Raw genomic sequence first — 18,212 nt, 5'->3', positions numbered from 1 at the left:
ATTTTTTTAAAAACATTATTTATTTTTGGTAAGAAGAAATTGATCTTTGAGATAAAAAAAGAAAGAAAGAAAAATGTGTCCATTGAAAGGGAAAGTTGCATTCACAATAATTTTTTAAAATAATCACTACAAGATTTCACAATTTTACCGACGGAAATATTCTGTCGGTGGATGATTGAGAGTACGTCGATAATTTATTTACCGACTACATTACCGACGGAAAACATCTATCGGCTTACCTTTCATCGGTGATTCCTAATTTCATTGCTATATCGGTCGGAAAAACAAAAAAACCATTTGCCGACGGTTTTACAGACGGAATTTGCGTGCCAAAAAAATAATTTCCCGCTTGAAATATACTGACGGATGTTAATCCGTTGGTGATATAACAATTCACCGACGGACAATTACGATCGGTAAATGTGTTGGTGAATTGTTAAAATACCGACCGAATATATCCGTCTGTAAATTCGTCGGTAAGTTAAAATACCAACGACATTATTCCGTCGGTAAATCTGTTGGTGAGTCATGAAAATACCGACTGAATGTATCCATCTGGAAATTCATCGGTGATGGTGGCGGTTACTGTCTAATGCTGACGAATTAATTCCGTCGATAAATCCCTTTGTAATTTTTATTTTATTTTATTTTATTTGAAATTATTTAGGATACATAATATAAAATGATATAAATTAAGGGTAATAAAAACCAAATATGCAAATAAAATTTATATTAAGCATAAAAAACAAAAAATCAAAGTTAAATAATATTCATTACAAAATGAATGTGTTTCAAAAAAATATTAAATGAAATTTTAAAGGGAAATAATATGTATTAAAAATTAATATAAAGGTGGAGCTGGAGGAGGAGGAGGAGGAGGAGGAAGTTGCTGGCCATACGACAAAAAAGGATTAGGCGCACATGTTCCACCTTATGACATGTTTATGACCATTTCACGAAGATATTCGTAGGCCGCTCTTTGTTGTTCAGACTCCGTTTTTTGTTGTTCTTTGAGTTGTGCGTATGCCTCTGATAGGTGGTTGTACTTTTCGGTGAGCTGAGTCGTGTGTTGCTGCAAGGCCACGAACTCCTTAGATTGGGAGCTCCCGACGGTTGAAGCACTACGGGCCGACTGCAAGTTGTTGGTTGTAGTGTTGGAGAGCCCGTAAACCTGATTTTTATCGGGTCCACTTGACGATCCAACCTCCATCCACAAATCCGGATCAAATTCCGGATGGGTCGTTGGATCGTCCCCGTATCTCTGCTTCAACCGATTATTATAGGTCTCCTGAAAATAAAAAAAGTAATCATCATATTCAATTCAATAAACATAATAATAACTTACAAAATAAAATGGTTGAACAAACATACCATGAAATGTTGAGCACGGTTGTCAACTAACTGTTGCACCTTCTTTTGGCTGTCTTGACTCCGCATGTGCGTCTCTACAAAGAGCTCTATCGGGCTCGGCTAACGTCCAAGAGACGTAGCCTATAATGAAAAAAATTTATTAACAACAAACATTTCACAATTTATTAACAAATTAATTGAACAAAATATTTCATTTAAATTAATCTTACCATCCGTTTTGCATGTGCAGAAAACGAAACGGAGCCGCCAATGTGCGTTGTCACCAAGCCATGAATTGGCCGATTCCGGTTGCTAGAATCGGACTGTGAGCGTCGTGTGAACCACTTAGACGTCACATGCTGAAGATAGTGCGGCTATATATCTTTCAAGATGTATATCGGTTTGAAATCCCTCCAAACCGCAACATTGTTCCAGCCTTGAAACCCCTTATCCCTCGCTGTTTTTTTGGCTCTTTCTTAGGCTTCGTACCAAAAATCACGCAACCTACTTCACGCAAGAAAAAATTACATTTCAAAACATAAATTTTTTTTCTAAAAAAAAAATTGTATTGTTTTCAATGTTACCTGGTTGCCGCGTGATTTTCCCAAACCCTCCTCACAATAGTGTTATGTTCATTGTTCCAGCAGAATTGATCCTGTGTATAAAAAAAATAATAATTTATTTACAATTATATTAATAATTTATTAGAAATAAGCTTAAAATTATATATTAACACTAACATCAAATCTGGAAAACCATGCATTGATTTGAGGCATTCATTCAGAATACCTTGATATCTGACTCCATTGAAACAATGAAATCTCCATCGACGTTTTAAACACCGATGATATTACTCAGGCGGCCTCAATGTTTGTGAACTTAAAAATAAATGAAATTAATGAAATAGTGATTACTTCATAAATTATGTTTAAAATGTTTTTTTTTTTTTTAAAAAACTAAAACCTTAACAAATTTACATTGAAAGGTCGTCCTTCCACTGTGAAGGCATGCCACATCTGCGCTGTGAACCAGTGTTGGAAGAGGCAGCATCGGTTGACGGCGCAGGTGGTGTAGGTGCCTCTTCTTGAGAGGCACCTAAGGAAATATCGTCCTCGCTGCTAGACGAACTTGCTGCGACCGGATGTGAATGACTAGCTTTGGTTTTCATTCTTTGCATCTACCCAATTTTATATAAACAATTATATAATAAAATGCAAATGTTAAAAAAAATTCGACAGCACCTCCCCTATACTGTATACTACCCAAATCTACAAACTTACAAATATTTACAATAGCCACAACCAATTGACCCAATCTATATTAATTATTCCAACATATTCAATTACTAATCCTAAGGTAAATTCAACATTAACAATTACAATTCAAAACATTATTCAATAATTATGCCAATACAACAAAACAATAAATTCAAAATAAATGGAAACAATTAAACACAAAGCAAGCAATAATAGAGTAAAATTAATAATTATTCCAACATATTCAATTATTAATTCTAAGGTAAATTCAACATTAACAATATTAATTCAACAAATTAATCAATAATTATGGAAATACAACAATAAAATATATTCAATAAATTAAAAAAGAATTATAGACTAACAATTAAAATCAATGGAAAAAATTACAAACATCATGCAATAATATAGTGAAATTAATAATTATTCCAACATATTTAATTACTAATTCTAAGGTAAATTCAACATTAACAATATTAATTCAACAAATTAATCAATAATTATGGAAATACAACAATAAAATATATTCAATGAACTAAAAAATAATTATAGACTAACAATTAAAATCAATGAAAAAATTACACACATCATGCAATAATATAGTAAAATTAATAATTATTCCAACATATTTAATTACTAATTCTAAGGTAAATTCAACATTAACAATATTAATTCAACAAATTAATCAATAATTATGGCAATACAACAATAAAAAATATTAAAAAAATTCAAAAAAAAAAACTATAGACTTTAGGAAAGAAATAGACAAACCTTAATAATGTGTTGAATTCAAAACTTTATCTACATTAAAAAAATACACCAAAACAACAAAATAACAAAAATAAAAATAACTAAAAATAAAATAAAATAAAATAAAATAGAAGAAAACACATACCTTTTAATGTGATAAAGATTCACAACAACAAATCTTTCTAGAGATTCTAGGTGAAAGCTTTGAAGGATTGAGAGGAAAAAAATCAAAACTTTGAGGTGAAAAACGAAGGAGAAGAAAAAATAAACCAAAGTGGTGGGCGCTGGAATTTATACGATAGATTTATTGACGGATTCACCGACGGCAATTACAAATTATTATTATTATTTTTAAATTCGTCGGTAACAGGTCAAAAATCTGTCGATAATTTTTGAATTTTGCAGCGAAATTTTTTATTACCCTCCATATTTTTCACGGTCCATCGGTTATTCTGTTGGTAAGCTGACACGGTCAGAGGTGCATTCAATTCACACCTTTTGGAATTCACACATTCCATCGGTATTTATGTCGGTAAAATTTGACCACCAATAAATTACCGATGGAAGTATTTTGTCGGTATTAGCGTCGATAAATCCGTCGGTATAGGTGTCGGTGATTGTGGCATTTTGTTGTAATTATTTTTGAACTCTCTGTGAGATGCCGACGGATAATGGTCCATCGGTATTGACGTCGATGATTGTGGCATTTTGTTGTAATTATTTTCGAACTTTCTGTGAGATGCCGACGGATGATGGTCCGTCGATATGGATGTCGGTGATTGTTCAATGTACAAGAAATGTTGTGTTTGTATTTTCTATTTACCTTCCTGCAAAAACTTTAATGATAAACTGTTCATCGCACAAAACAATAGTAACAGTGCTTAAACAATAAATATATATTTCGTGTTACAAAATATATCATCCATAATGTAAATTACATGAAGAAAAGGGTTTTACACAAGGCTTCGTTTTAATAGTTAGTCAGAATTTTCTTCTTCTTCGTCATCAATTGAATAGTCATCACCTTCATCGCAATCTTCAATATGGATATCATCTTCTTCATCGATATTTACTTGTCCGCTAGAGCTCAAAACAACGTTCAACTCCTCTACGTCAACATCAACAAGACTATCATCGGAAACATGAAAATTTGAATTTTCTTCCAATTCAATCGAATGAGCAACTCAATATGGTTCAACTAACTCACTAACTTGAAAGACTTCATCCCGCACACTTGTGTCTTCGTTCTCATCCTGAACAACCTTAACACGACCTCGTGGTTTCGTTTTTACAATGGAAAACCAATCAACTCTTGATCGATCCTTTCTAAATGAAAGGGTGTATGTGTAATAAACTTGTTCACATTGCTTTGCGAAAACAAAGACATCGTTTATGTTACGGTGTCTAGCTTTTGAGTTGATTTCGACCAGATCATAGTGCAGATCAACTCTGATTCCTTTATCAATCGTGTCATACCAATAGCATTTGAATAAAAACACTTTATTCTGCTCGCTATGATATTGCAGTTCGATGACCTCTTCTAATCTACCATAGTAGTCAACTTCTAACTCACTACTAGTGGATCCCTCAACACAAACACTGCAGTTGTATGTCTTTCTTCCTTGCCCGTATTCTTCAGTATGGAAAACATATCCATTGATAAAATACCCGTTGTAGCACTTAACGTTTCTTGTAGGCCCGAGGCTTAGTGAAGACAATGACTTAGGCGCACTCCTTCCCATTTGATAAACCTTATATATATGTAATTTACATCAATAAACAATAAATGAACTTGAATCTCGTTATGACATGCATATGTACAATAATTTTGCAGTTAGAATGAGTTTGTGATAGTGCTTCCATGTGTTCTGAACCACGTGGCGAATTGTTCATCTTGTAATTGAAAGATCTGAGATTTGGTCAGTTGTGAGTTATTTGAGAGCAAATATTGTCGATGCTGCCTGCAAGTGATAATGAGTGTATGATATTACAATATATAATTAATAGTATATTACTGACAAAGTTTAATTAGTATTACACATATATAAACTTACTGAATAAAAGGTCTCAGCTTATCACAGTTAAATAGAACGTAGTTGTGTGCTTGTTTGAATTCTATTTCCGACAAATATCTTCCTTTTACGACATTTTTAGGTGTGGGTCGTCCAGTATAGGAGAATATTGACAAGTTCCCACTGGAAGGCACGTCACCGCCATCATCATATCGTGGAACGCGATTGATTCTTGTTCTCAGATGAGGTTCGAAATAGTATGAGATAAATGTTGAGATCTCCTCAACAATATAGGCCTCACATATCGAAGCCTCAACATGCGCCTTGTTCTTAACTTTTTTCTTGAGATTATACAAGTACCTGCATTGAATTACAATTCAAGTATTTTCAATTAAGAAAAACATAGAAAATACTTTTATATATGAATTACATTGCAACTGTAATATCTAACCGTTCGAATGGGTACATCCATCTATACTGGACTGATCCTCCAGCTTTTGCCTCGAACGATAGATGTATAGGGAGATGCTCCATTAAGTCAAAAAATGATGGAGGGAATATCATCTCAAGTTTGCATAGTGTCTCGATGATATTTGTTTGAAGCCTCGTAATGTGCTCAACATTCAACTTGTTGGAGCATATATCTATGAAGAAATGACTGATTTTCATTAGTGCATCCCATATTCCCTTTAGCAACAAATCATGAAAAGCTAATGGGATGAGTGTTTGCATAAACACATGGCAGTCATGATTCTTCATTCCATATAATTTGCAGTCCTCTATATTAACCAGCCTTGATATGTTCGATGCATGTCCATCCGGAAAATGTAGACTCTTAAGCCATTTGTAGACTAACAGTTGTGTATTTTTCTCTAACACGAAGCTTGCCCTTGGTTTTGCGACCCGTGACTCATCATAAATCAACTCTATATTTTTACGGTTACAGTATAAAACTATATCCAATCTAGCCTTGATGTTATCCTTTGTCTTCCCCTTCACATCCATGACGATGTTGAAAATGTTCTCAAACACATTCTTTTCGATGTGCATGACGTCAAGGTTATGGCAGAGCAGATTGGTTTTCCAATAAGAAAGCTCCTAAAAGATATTTTGCGTTACCCAATTATGGGTCAAACCAAAACCAGGAAACTTTTGCTTACCTGATTGAAGGCCAAACATAATGTTACCGTACTCTGATACAACATCGTGCAATTCTTCACCAGAAAGACGCGGGGATGCAACATCTTTTTTAACTCTGCCAACAAAGAAATCTTTTCTGTTCTTTCTGTACCTGTGATTAAGTGGCAAGAAGCGACGGTGACAGTAAAAAAAAAGAAGCTTTACCTCCGTTTGCTAGCGTGAATGCCTTGTTGTTTTCCATGCATGCTCCAACTAGAAAGCATTCCATAAGCTGAAAAATCATTGATAGTCCACATCAAAGTCGCCCTCATAAGGAAATTTTGTTTCCTCGATATATCATAAGTCAAAGCTTCGGAGGATCACAACTACGCCAACTCATCAATCAACGGTCGAAGACAAACATCTATATTCCGGCCCAAGCTACTTGGACCGGGTATGACAGTAGATAAAAACATGAACTTCAACCTCATGCACAATCCCGGTGGCAAGTTATAAACCGTGAGTATGATTGGCCAACAAGAATAAGGAGCAGCAAATGAACCGAATGGATTGAATTCATTTGTACACAACCCAAGACACACGTTCCTTGATTCAGCTGAAAAGTGAGGATGCACACTGTTAAAGTGTTTCCACACTTCACCGTCAGAAGGATGCACCATCACTCGATCAATTGCATCATGTGACTGGTGCCATGTCATGTGCTCAGCAGTCCTTGGTGACATGAATAACCTCTGCAGTCTAGGTGTGATTGGGAAGTATCTAAGTTTTTTATATGCCACTAAAGTCTTTTCCCTGCTAGTTCTGGGTTTGTAATGGAAATGTCCACATGTCTGTCATGCACTCTGTTAGCTCAACATTTTCAAGGTAGTATAACATGTAGAAGTTAGGGTATATGTTAATTTTCTAGTATCCTAAACCGAGGGCTTTCATCATGGACTTCGCAGCATAGAAGTTCTCTTTCAACCTGTTCCCTTCAAGTAAAATGCTTCTCGCCCATTCAATAATTTTGTCATACCCAACCTCACTTAACGCGTAATCTAACTTGATGGTGAAAATTTGTGCTACGACCGATAATTTATTGTGGTTCGTGTAACCATCCTATAATGATTCGTTAGAATCTTTCAATAAATCAAAAACCTAGCTGCATCTGTATTAGGTTCTTCTTCTATGATTGAACATTGACTAACATTACCTTGATTCTTTCTCATTGCATCCATAACCATATTCCTGTAAGGATTACTATTGTCATTTGCTGCTTCATGCATGTTGCTAGCACTAGAAGTTGACCCAGTCATCCTTTCTCTCATTCTCTTCTTACTAACAAATACTTCTCCATGTGTATACCAACACCGGTAATTCTCTATAAACCCTTAGTGTAGAAGATGCATCATTACACATCTGGATGCATATACTTTTTATTTTGACACTTCCTGCATGGACACTTAATACCGCCTCTAGTAAAATTTATGAGAATAGATGTTGTGAAATTAATAAAACCTTAAACCTCGTTACAATAATCCATCCTCCACAATTCTTGAGCTGAATCTCGATATGGCGGCTACCACTAGTGAGCTGATATGGTTACGTAGTTTGCTTGCTGATCTATCTTTGCCTTATTCTTAACCAATGCTTTTGCACTATGATAATCAATTAGCTTTACTCATGGCTACTAATCCTATCTTCCATGAGTGCACTAAACACATGGAGATTGACTACTATCATTGTTTGCTAATCTGGCATTTCATAATATTGGCAAGTCTCAAAATCTAATCCTGAAAAATAATAAGCTTAGCTAGAAACGAGTGATAAACATGTCAAAACTTTTTGAAGTCGTCATAATCCTGGAAAATAATGCATTCTGGAACATAGCTATCATATCAAGTCATGTGGCGACGTCGTTGTATTTGGAGAGGAGACCAGGGAAAGCCATATCAACAAGTCTTCCACCTTACAATCATCTGGGTGGCCAAACATTTATATTTCCAATTAAGTATAAATTCAAAAATCTCATTTCTAAAAAAAAAAATATATAAAAAAAACAAGTCTTCCACCTGTTGTAAGAAAATATAATGAATAGAAAAATAAATAAATGTACAACATTGTCCTTAAAGATATTTTGTTAATACAAAACTATCTTTTAGGATTTAAAAGTGTGTTTGATTTTTTGTGAGTCCCACAAAAAAACATGTATTTTTTTGCTTTTCAATGTGTGGTTTGTGCTTTAGTGTCTGTTTGGAAGTGCTTTTGAAAAGCGTTTCCGAAAAAAATTTGAATTTTTTTTTGCTTGGATTTAATATGTTTTTGATTTTTTTAAATCATTTTGATGTGCTAATCTCAAAAATAATTTTAAAAAAATAAAATAACATTATTGACATACTTTTCTGAGTAAAAAACACTTTGAAAAACAACCACAACTACACTCCCAAATACGCTTTTAATAGGTTTCTCTTTTAAATTGAGGGTTACAAAAATAGCTAGACCAAGATCGAAAGAAAATACTAATAAATTTTGCAAATACAAAACACACTATAGTGTTTTTAGCACATCTTAATAGCAACATGGTATATATAGGCTGCTAGTATGTAACATTAGGCAAGAAAAAAATTAGAAAATTAAAAAAGTTATTATAACAGTTAAAAAAATAAAAAAAGCTTTTAGGGAATTAAAGAGTTATAATGGTTAAAAAAAGTTTTTTTAAAATAGAATTGTTAGGATTTTGTGATTGTTTAACATATAATTCCAATTGTTTTAAAAATTATGGTTTCAATTTAAGGGCAAAAAACAATTATGGTTAGAGATAAAACGTTTAAAAAATACATGTGATGCCTCACGTATAGGAGGGCAATTAAAAGTTTTTTTCTTGCTCAGCTTAACCTTGTGCACACCAGGCTGCTATCATTTTTTTATTAGTTATTATAACATATTAAAATTTTCTATATAATTATAAAGGTTATTCCTAGTCATTGATTGGTATAAAGCTTTATGTTCATTGCTTGTCTTTATTGAGATACAAAAACTCACCTATATAATATAATTTAAATTTATAATAATGACTTGGCATATCTAATATAGACGTGTTATATTTTATGCGACAAATTAAATGAATACCCATTTCACTATTCAAATACTAATGTGTACAAAACGATGTGTCTTATCACTAAGATCATTTACTAATATCATTACCAATTCCATCTATTAATTAAATACATATAATATGAATCCTTCCATGAAACTCTTGTTAAGTTGCTTTACACTCGGAAGCTTGACCCGACGAACCTCATTTCTAAAAAGAATAAATAAAAAAAACAAAGTCTTCCACCTCAGTCTTCCATACAAATATTAGTTTGTTAGGCATCACCAATCCTTCCAGGAAACTCTTGTTAAGTTGCTTCACACCTGGAAGCTTGACCCGACGAATCTTGATGCTGACAAGTCTTCTTAGTTGTAACGTAGCTATTTCAAAAATGTTTGATTTGAGAAACTTGAGAAAATGAGCTTGTGTGAATAAGTAAAATGATTAGTAAGTACATTATTTAAGATATTGAAAACTAGTAGTATTTGACATTATAGCGGTGGTTATTTTTTAAAATATTATTATTAGACTGGACATTAATTAGAGCTGTTGAGACTAATACATATAATGTTCTTTTTCTTATAAAAGAAAATTATTATTCTCATAAACTGAAGTACGAGAAATACTTAGAACTAATATGTATGTACTTGTCAGATAACTTGTACACTAAATTGATTAATATGTAGGTATTTTTCAGATAACTTATATATTGAATTGACTAGACTAATATACAGGAAATTACAATTCTAGACTTAAAAAAATCAAGTAAAGAATTAATTGAATAAATTTCTAAAATTAGCCTAAAATAATATATATATATATATATATATATATATTATTTTTATTATTTATAAGGTTTTTAGGTTTCCTTATAAATAGAAAGCCATGTCTCTTATTTCATGTTAATTGTGAAAAAGGTGAGTAGAGTACAATATTGAAATACCTACAAAATAATAATAATAAAAAACAATTATTACTTTAAGATATAATAATCCATTTCTTCTAAAAAGGTTTATGAGATTTTTTACAGGTGATTCATGTGGATTACCTTTAGAAGCCAAACAATTGGAACACTTATGATTTGCGACAACCTAACCTTGAAGCATATATTCAAAGTCGAAATAAAGTTCAAATCTTTAGGTAATCTTCGCATTAATCTTAAACAACTCTAAATCATTCTAACAAGATTCTCGGGACTCCTGAAAAAAATTCAAATTTACTATTTTCACTGCATGTTTGTGTTTGTTAGAAAATAATATAAATCATATATTGGGAGCTCACCTAATAGCTTAACCTTTTAGGTTGAATTGGTTCTTTGACATAGTATCAGATGGTTGATGACCAAGCGGTCACAAGTTTGAATTTCACCATCCCCATTTATTTGATAAAAAATTAAGCACAAGGTAATGTGGATCCATGTAAGTTTTAAGCTCTAAGGGCTTTCACTTGAGAGGGTGTGTTAGAGAATAATATAAATCATATCTTGGGACCTTACCCAACAGCCTAAGCTTTTGAGTTGAATTGATTCTTTGACAGTATTTCACGAAACCCAACAAAAATGACTTTCGTTTTCTCTTTCTTTGTAATACACACACGGTTTTGGACTCAAAATGGGATGGAAGTAAACCCAACATTTTTTAGCCATCCAATAATTTGAAAACTATTTATCAACTAATAACATACGACATGGACTCAGATTTAATGGTTCTTCCATTTATGTTATGAGATGGAGCTTTTATATTCTCAAATTTTTTTATGATTTTAGGGATTGATTGATATTTTTAAAATTTTATTTTTGACATCATCATATCAAAATGATATAAAAGTAAATAAAAATATTATAATTCAAAACTAAAAAAAAAAATCAGAATTTTTGGAAGACAAATTGCAACTGCAATTTCAAATACTTTGTAATATTGACAAGTATTGAAATCGAATCCTGAAAAATAATAAACATAGCTAGAAACGAGTGGTGAAATATGAATAGCTTTGAAAATAATAAACATAATTGAGGTGGCCCATCCTAGAAATTCAATGCACCAAGTCTAGTGGCGCCCAATTCACAAGTCCGAGGTGAAATATGCAAGGTTGTTAAAATCGTGATTTTAGAATAGAACGAAACGGAAAGCCCTTCACAAAATCGGATCGTAAAATCATAAAATCATAAGGAATTTTGAAATACATTAAAAAAAATTCATGTTTCAAATAAAAATTGATACATAGTTCAAGCAATATTGAAACAACATATTTATATATAAATCATCTTCTATGTATTCACAGCCAGTACCCGATTCAAGACAGAGCCACATAAACTTTGAATCAAAATATTACAAAATCAGATTCAGTTTAACAAAATAGCTATCGTGGTTCTGATGATTATGGCCATATCTGCACATATTCTACCTAGCTCATTCTTGAACTGCTTTGAGAACTAGTACTCATGATAGGAAGTTGATCTTCTGCACACGAGCACGTGCTTGCTTATCAGTAAATATGATTTGTGTGATGCTCTACTTGCCTTTGTACAAAATAAAAATTAATTCCCCAGGAAGTCTTCTGCTCTGTTCTCAAAACTTCTATGTTCCCTAACGAGAAATTCACAGACAAATTTAACAAACTAGAAATTCAATTAGCAAACCCATTCACAAACCCATTCACGGATTAAAGCAGTCGATGACAGACCCGGTGAGCAACCCATTCACAGACCCATCAATTCATAAATTCAGACACAGAGGACAAATAACAGGGGCAAAATTCGGTCTGCAATTTGACAACTAAATCACGATGCTATTTGCAGAAGGTGCAAAAATATAAACAGAATAACTTACTATGGTTGGTGCCTGGTGGAGACTGGTCACTAGAGAGTGGAGAGCCGCCGCTTGTCTGAAATCTGGATCTCACGGTGGCTGGTGAAAAAGATTGTTGTTGCCCGTTGGTGGTGGACCGATGGTTGATTGCTGGAACTTGGACGGCTGAGAGAAGGAGAACAAGGATTTAGAGACTGAAAAAAGATGAAGAAAGCTGAAGAATTGACGATTTGTGGTTTTGTTCTGCCTTCTGCGTGTAAGTCACACAGTGTGACTGTCAATCGGCCAATTCTTGCTTGACATGTGGAGCTGGAGGGAACAGTGGCGCAACATTTTGTGTTTTGGAGAAAAACGTAAAATCGTGCGTAAAATCACGATTTTGCGCGATTTTACCCGATTTTGATCCGATTTTATCAATTTCCGATTTTTGTGAACGATTTAACATGTTTAGCCTAGATTGACTCGTAAAATCATACAATTTTATGAGTTGACTCGCGATTTTAACAACCATGGAAATATGTATAGCTTTGTCTAGTTTTACCATTTTGATTAATCTTTTAAATAAACACCGTGTGAAGGGGTTCATTATGGTCCAGTCAATATTGATGGAATCAAATACTGGACCTACATAACTTTACTATCCATGAATATCAAGTGAAGTTGCGTTGTATTTGGAGAGAAGACCAGGGAAAGCCATACGGACAAAATAAAACCAAGTCTTCCACCTTTTGTAAGAAAATCCAATGAAAAACAGAAACAAAATAAAATCTGAGACGTATACGAAGAATGTCCTTAAGAAAAATTCTCTATACAAGGTCATTCTTCATGATTCAACAAATTTCTCCTCTAAAACAAGGGTTACATAAATAACTAGATCAAGATCAAAAGAAAATACCAGTAAACCTTGCAAACACACAAAAAAATACTATGGTGTTTTCAGTATATTTTAATTGTAAAAGTGCATGGCATACATAGGTTGCTAGCATGTACCAGTTAGTCAAGAAATAAATTAGAAAATTAAAAAATAGTTATAATAATTTAAAAAATAAAAGAGTTGTTAGGAAATTAAAGAGTTAAAACTGTTAAAAAAAGTTTTAAAATAAAAGAGTTTGTGATTGTTTAAAAATTAATTTCAAATATTTAAAAAATTACATTTTCAATTTAAGGACAAAAAAAAAAAATTGTTAGAGATAAAAGGTTCATAAAGTGCATGTATTGTCTCACGAGTAGGAGAGGCAATTTTCAATCTTATGCTAGCTTATGTGCACGAGTCAATTATTATTTCCTTGTCAGTTATTATCGGATACCAAAATTTACTATATAAATAAAGGTTATTCCTAGTCATTTATTGGTATAAAACATTATGTTCATTGCATATCTTTATTGAGATACAAAAGATCATGTATATAATATAATTTAAATTTAGAATAATGACTTAGCATAGTGTTATGTTTTTTTTTTCCTTTAATCCAAATATTGTAGTTTCCGAATAACAATGGCAACTTATCAGTGCAAACTTTGTTGGCCAGTCTATTTTTGCTATTGGTTTCCGAATTAGCTGAACTGAGGTTTTAGTAGATACTGCAACTTTTCAAATCCCATTTCGTTTTTAGTCTGTTTTGCAGCAGTGAACGAATTTGCTTTCAATTTTATTCCGGCTAGACTTTTGTTCTCCCGTCAGTATATATTTTGATGATATATTTATATGATTTCTTTTTTAAATAATTTTGGAAACAACGAGGAAAGGGGAAATTATGCATTCCGGAAGTCTCTATATATAGACTACATTCTAATAGAAGTCTCCCATCAATCTAAGTTCACTTCCTCTTTTTAATCTCTAAGAAGAGCACTTTTAGGGAATGATGGGACCTTCATTGTTGCTCGCTCAATTTCTCTGCCTTCTTTTCTTCCATTCGCACTCCCAACCTGCTCATTCTTCTTCCAATTTCTCCTCTTCAGTACAATTATGCCCCGGTGACCAGAGCCTGGCTTTGCTCCAATTCAAAAATTCCTTTTCCATGATGCCTTCTTCTCCATATGGATTTTCATGTTATCCACCCAAGAAAGTGCTGTGGAAAGAGGGTACAGATTGCTGCTCTTGGGATGGCGTGACTTGCAACATGAAAACTGGCCATGTAATTGGCCTAGACCTTGGTTGCAGCATGCTTTACGGAACCCTCCATTCTAACAGCACTCTCTTCTCCCTTCATCATCTTCAGAAGCTCGATCTCTCTCGCAATGACTTCAATCGCTCTGTCATTTCATCTTCCTTTGGTCAGTTCTTGCATTTGACGCATTTAAATCTATATTCATCGAATTTTGCAGGCCAAGTTCCCCCAGAAATCTCCCATTTATCCAGATTGGTGTCACTTGATCTCTCTTCCAACTCTGAGGAGCTGATGCTGGAACCGATTTCTTTCAACAAGCTTGCTCAGAACCTTACCCAGCTGAGAGAACTCCACTTGGGTGGAGTGAACATGTCTTTGGTGGTACCCAGTTCCTTGATGAACTTGTCTTCTTCTTTGTCATCTCTCCAACTCTGGCGTTGTGGATTGAAAGGGGAACTCCCTGATAATTTCTCTCCCCTATCAAACCTTCAATCGCTCGATTTATCGGGCAACGGAGGACTCACTGGCTCTTTTCCGCCATACAATTTGAGCAATGCTCTTTCGTATTTTGATCTGTCAGATACGCGGATCTCAATACATTTGGAACCAGATTCAATCAGTCATCTGAAGCATGTGGAAAAGATGCATCTTGAAAGGTGCAATTTTGTTGGATCGAATCTGGGTCTACTTGGTAACCTCACGCAACTCACTGAGTTGGGCCTTGCAGATAGCCAGTTGGTTGGTCAAATCCCTTTTTCGTTTGGAAAACTTAAGCAACTCGAGTACTTGGATCTTGGAAACAATAATTTTATTGGTCCAATTCCTGATGTTTTTGTTAATCAAACGCAATTGGCGTGGTTGGACCTCTCAGGTAACAGTTTTCAAGGTCATCTCCCATTCTCACTTGCAAACCTTAAGCAGCTCAGTTTCTTGCTTCTCTCAGCCAATAATTTTACTAGCAAAATTTTGAATGAGTTTTCAAACCTCACTCAACTTGCTTGCTTGGACCTCTCAAACAACAAGTTTGATGGGCAGATTCCATCCTTATTTGGAAACCTTAAGAAGCTATATTACTTATCACTTTTTTTCAATAATTTTTCTGGTAAAATTCCAGATAGTTTTTTTAACCTCACACAACTCACTTACTTGTACCTCTCAAACAACAAGTTTGATGGCCAGATTTCATCCTCTCTTGGAAACCTTAAGAAACTATATTACTTGACACTTTCTTTCAATAATTTTTCTGGTAAAATTCCGGATGGTTTTTTTAACCTCACACAACTCATCGACTTGGACCTCTCAAACAACAAGTTTGATGAGCAGATTTCATCCTTACTTGAAAACCTTAAGAAGCTAGATTACTTGTCACTTTCTTTCAATAATTTTTCTGGTAAAATTCTAGATAGTTTTTTTAACCTCACACAACTCACCGACTTGGACCTCTCAAACAACAAGTTTAATGGGCAGATTCCATCCTTACTTGGAAACCTTAAGAAGCTATATTACTTGTCACTTTCTTTCAATAATTTTTCTGGTAAAATTATAGATGGTTTTTTTAACCTCACACAACTCACCGACTTGGACCTCTCAAACAACAAGTTTGATGGGCAGATTCCATCCTTACTTGGAAACCTTAAGAAGCTATATTACTTATCATTTTTTTTCAATAATTTTTCTGGTAAAATTCCGGATCGTTTTTTGAACCTCACACAACTCACCGACTTGGACCTCTCAAACAACAAGTTTGATGGACATATTCCATCCTTACTTGGAAACCTTAAGAAGCTATATTACTTGATACTTTCTTTCAATAATTTTTCTGGTAAAATTCCGGATGGTTTTTTTAACCTCACCCAACTCAGAATCTTGCACCTCTCAAACAATTTACTGATAGGAAGCATCCCATCACAAATAAGTAGGCTTTCAGGTTTAAACTCTCTCGACTTATCTCATAACTTGCTCAATGGAACAATTCCATCCTCCTTGTTTTCTATGCCTTCTTTGTGGGCTCTTTTTCTTCACAATAACCAACTGTATGGCCAGATAAGTCCGTTCCTTTGTAATTCATTACATTATATCGATTTCAGTCACAACAGGTTGTATGGCCAGATTCCACCTTCAGTTTTCAAGCTTGAGCATTTGAGACTTCTTATGCTTTCCTCCAATGATAAACTGACTGGGAACATCTCCTCTGTCATTTGCGAGCTGAAGTTCCTAGAGATTCTAGACTTGTCCAACAATAGCTTTAGTGGATTCATCCCGCAATGCTTGGGAAACTTCAGTGATGGACTCTCAGTGTTGCATCTTGGTGCCAACAATCTCCACGGCAATATCCCTTCAATCTATTCAGAGGGGAACGATTTGAGTTATCTCAACTTCAATGGCAACCAATTGAAAGGGGTGATACCACCATCCATCATCAATTGTGTGAATTTAGAATTTCTGGACCTCGGTAACAACATGATTGATGACACATTCCCTTCCTTTTTAGAAACGCTTCCACAGTTGGAGGTTGTTGTTCTAAGGTCAAATAAACTCCATGGTTCTTTGAAGGGTCCAACTGTCAAGGACTCTTTTTCTAAATTACAGATTCTTGACCTTTCCAACAATAGCCTGAGTGGTCCTTTGCCAACAGAGTATTTCAACAACTTCAAAGCCATGATGAGCGTTGATGAGAATATGGATTACATGAGGCCAGAAGATTTACCCACTTCTTATGTTTATTCTGTAACTTTGGCATGGAAAGGTTCGGAGATTGAGTTTTCTAAAATTCAAATTGCCCTCGCAACACTTGATTTCTCCTGCAATAAATTCACGGGAAAGATTCCAGAGTCCCTCGGGAAGCTTAAATCTCTGATACAGCTCAACCTTTCTCACAACAGCCTCATCGATTATATCCAGCCATCACTGGGGAATTTAACTAATCTGGAATCGCTGGATCTCTCCTCAAATTTGCTTGCTGGAAGGATTCCACCGCAATTGGTAGATTTAATATTTCTTCAAGTCCTGAACCTTTCGTATAACCAACTTGAGGGACCCATACCTCAAGGTAAGCAGTTCAACACATTTGAAAATGGTTCATACGAAGGGAACTTGGGATTATGCGGGTTTCCCTTGCAAGTAAAATGCAACAAAGGTGGGGGCAACAATCAAACTTCGAGAAAGAAGATTCAATGTTTGAAGAGGGATTTGGATGGAAAGCAGTAGAAATGGGTTATGGATGTGGATTTGTATTTGGAGTCTCTATAGGATACGTTGTATTTAGAGCAAGAAAACCTGCATGGTTTGTGAAGATGGTTGAAGACAGTGCACATCAAAATGCAAAAAGGCATAGAAGGAAGAATGCTCCCAGAAATGGTGGAAGACGATACTAGCTACTCAGGGCGGTGTGAGAAGGTAAGTCTTGATAATGATTTTAACTAGTAGCGCAAATATTTTATTCCATGATCCATCACCAGTTTAGTTAACTAACTTGCTTTGTGGACTAGGTCAATAATGGCAGCGGTCAAGAAGAGGGGATCATCTTCCAGGCAGCTGGTTTTTTTTTTTTTTTGGTCATGTGTTTGTAATTTTTTTAATCGATGGATTTATGTCATTGTAAGTTAATGATTTTACCAGAATCATAATAATATAATAAATTATAAGCAAAAGCACTAACGAGGTCATTATGTCTTGATCGTTTGAAGCTATCAATTGCGCTCATTTAATTATGATTC

The 18,212-nt window shown here is 34.2% G+C and overlaps 1 protein-coding gene and 1 long non-coding RNA gene across 2 annotated transcripts; one reads left to right on the top strand and one right to left on the bottom strand.

Moving 5' to 3' along the window:
- Positions 1-11,828: 11,828 nt before the first annotated feature.
- Positions 11,829-12,679, bottom strand: LOC140956061 (uncharacterized). The gene is made up of 2 exons (XR_012171102.1): positions 12,410-12,679; positions 11,829-12,341 (listed from the first exon to the last, which is right to left on the bottom strand). It is a non-coding gene; the product is annotated as an uncharacterized lncRNA (long non-coding RNA).
- A 1,571-nt stretch (positions 12,680-14,250) lies between these two features.
- On the top strand, positions 14,251-17,703 carry LOC118038372 (receptor-like protein Cf-9 homolog). Its single transcript, XM_073412264.1, has 2 exons — positions 14,251-15,518; positions 16,584-17,703. Exons 1-2 carry the CDS (start codon positions 14,251-14,253, stop codon positions 17,701-17,703), a joined length of 2,388 nt encoding a protein of 795 aa, XP_073268365.1.
- The last annotated feature ends 509 nt before the right edge of the window (positions 17,704-18,212 follow it).

The sequence above is a fragment of the Populus alba genome, chromosome 11 (assembly GCF_005239225.2).
Source record: "Populus alba chromosome 11, ASM523922v2, whole genome shotgun sequence".
In the NCBI taxonomy this organism is placed as follows: Eukaryota; Viridiplantae; Streptophyta; class Magnoliopsida; order Malpighiales; family Salicaceae; genus Populus; species Populus alba.
The sequence above is the reverse complement of the archived record's forward strand: the minus strand, read 5'-3'. Positions and strand labels throughout refer to the sequence as shown.

Coding starts and splice junctions, on each gene's coding strand:
- LOC118038372 (XM_073412264.1), top strand. CDS start 14,251: ATGGGACCTTCATTGTTGCTCGCTCAATTTCTCTGCCTTCTTTTCTTC. Junction 15,519..16,583: donor TTGGACCTCTCAAACAACAA/GTTTGATGGGCA, acceptor TATCGATTTCAG/TCACAACAGGTTGTATGGCC.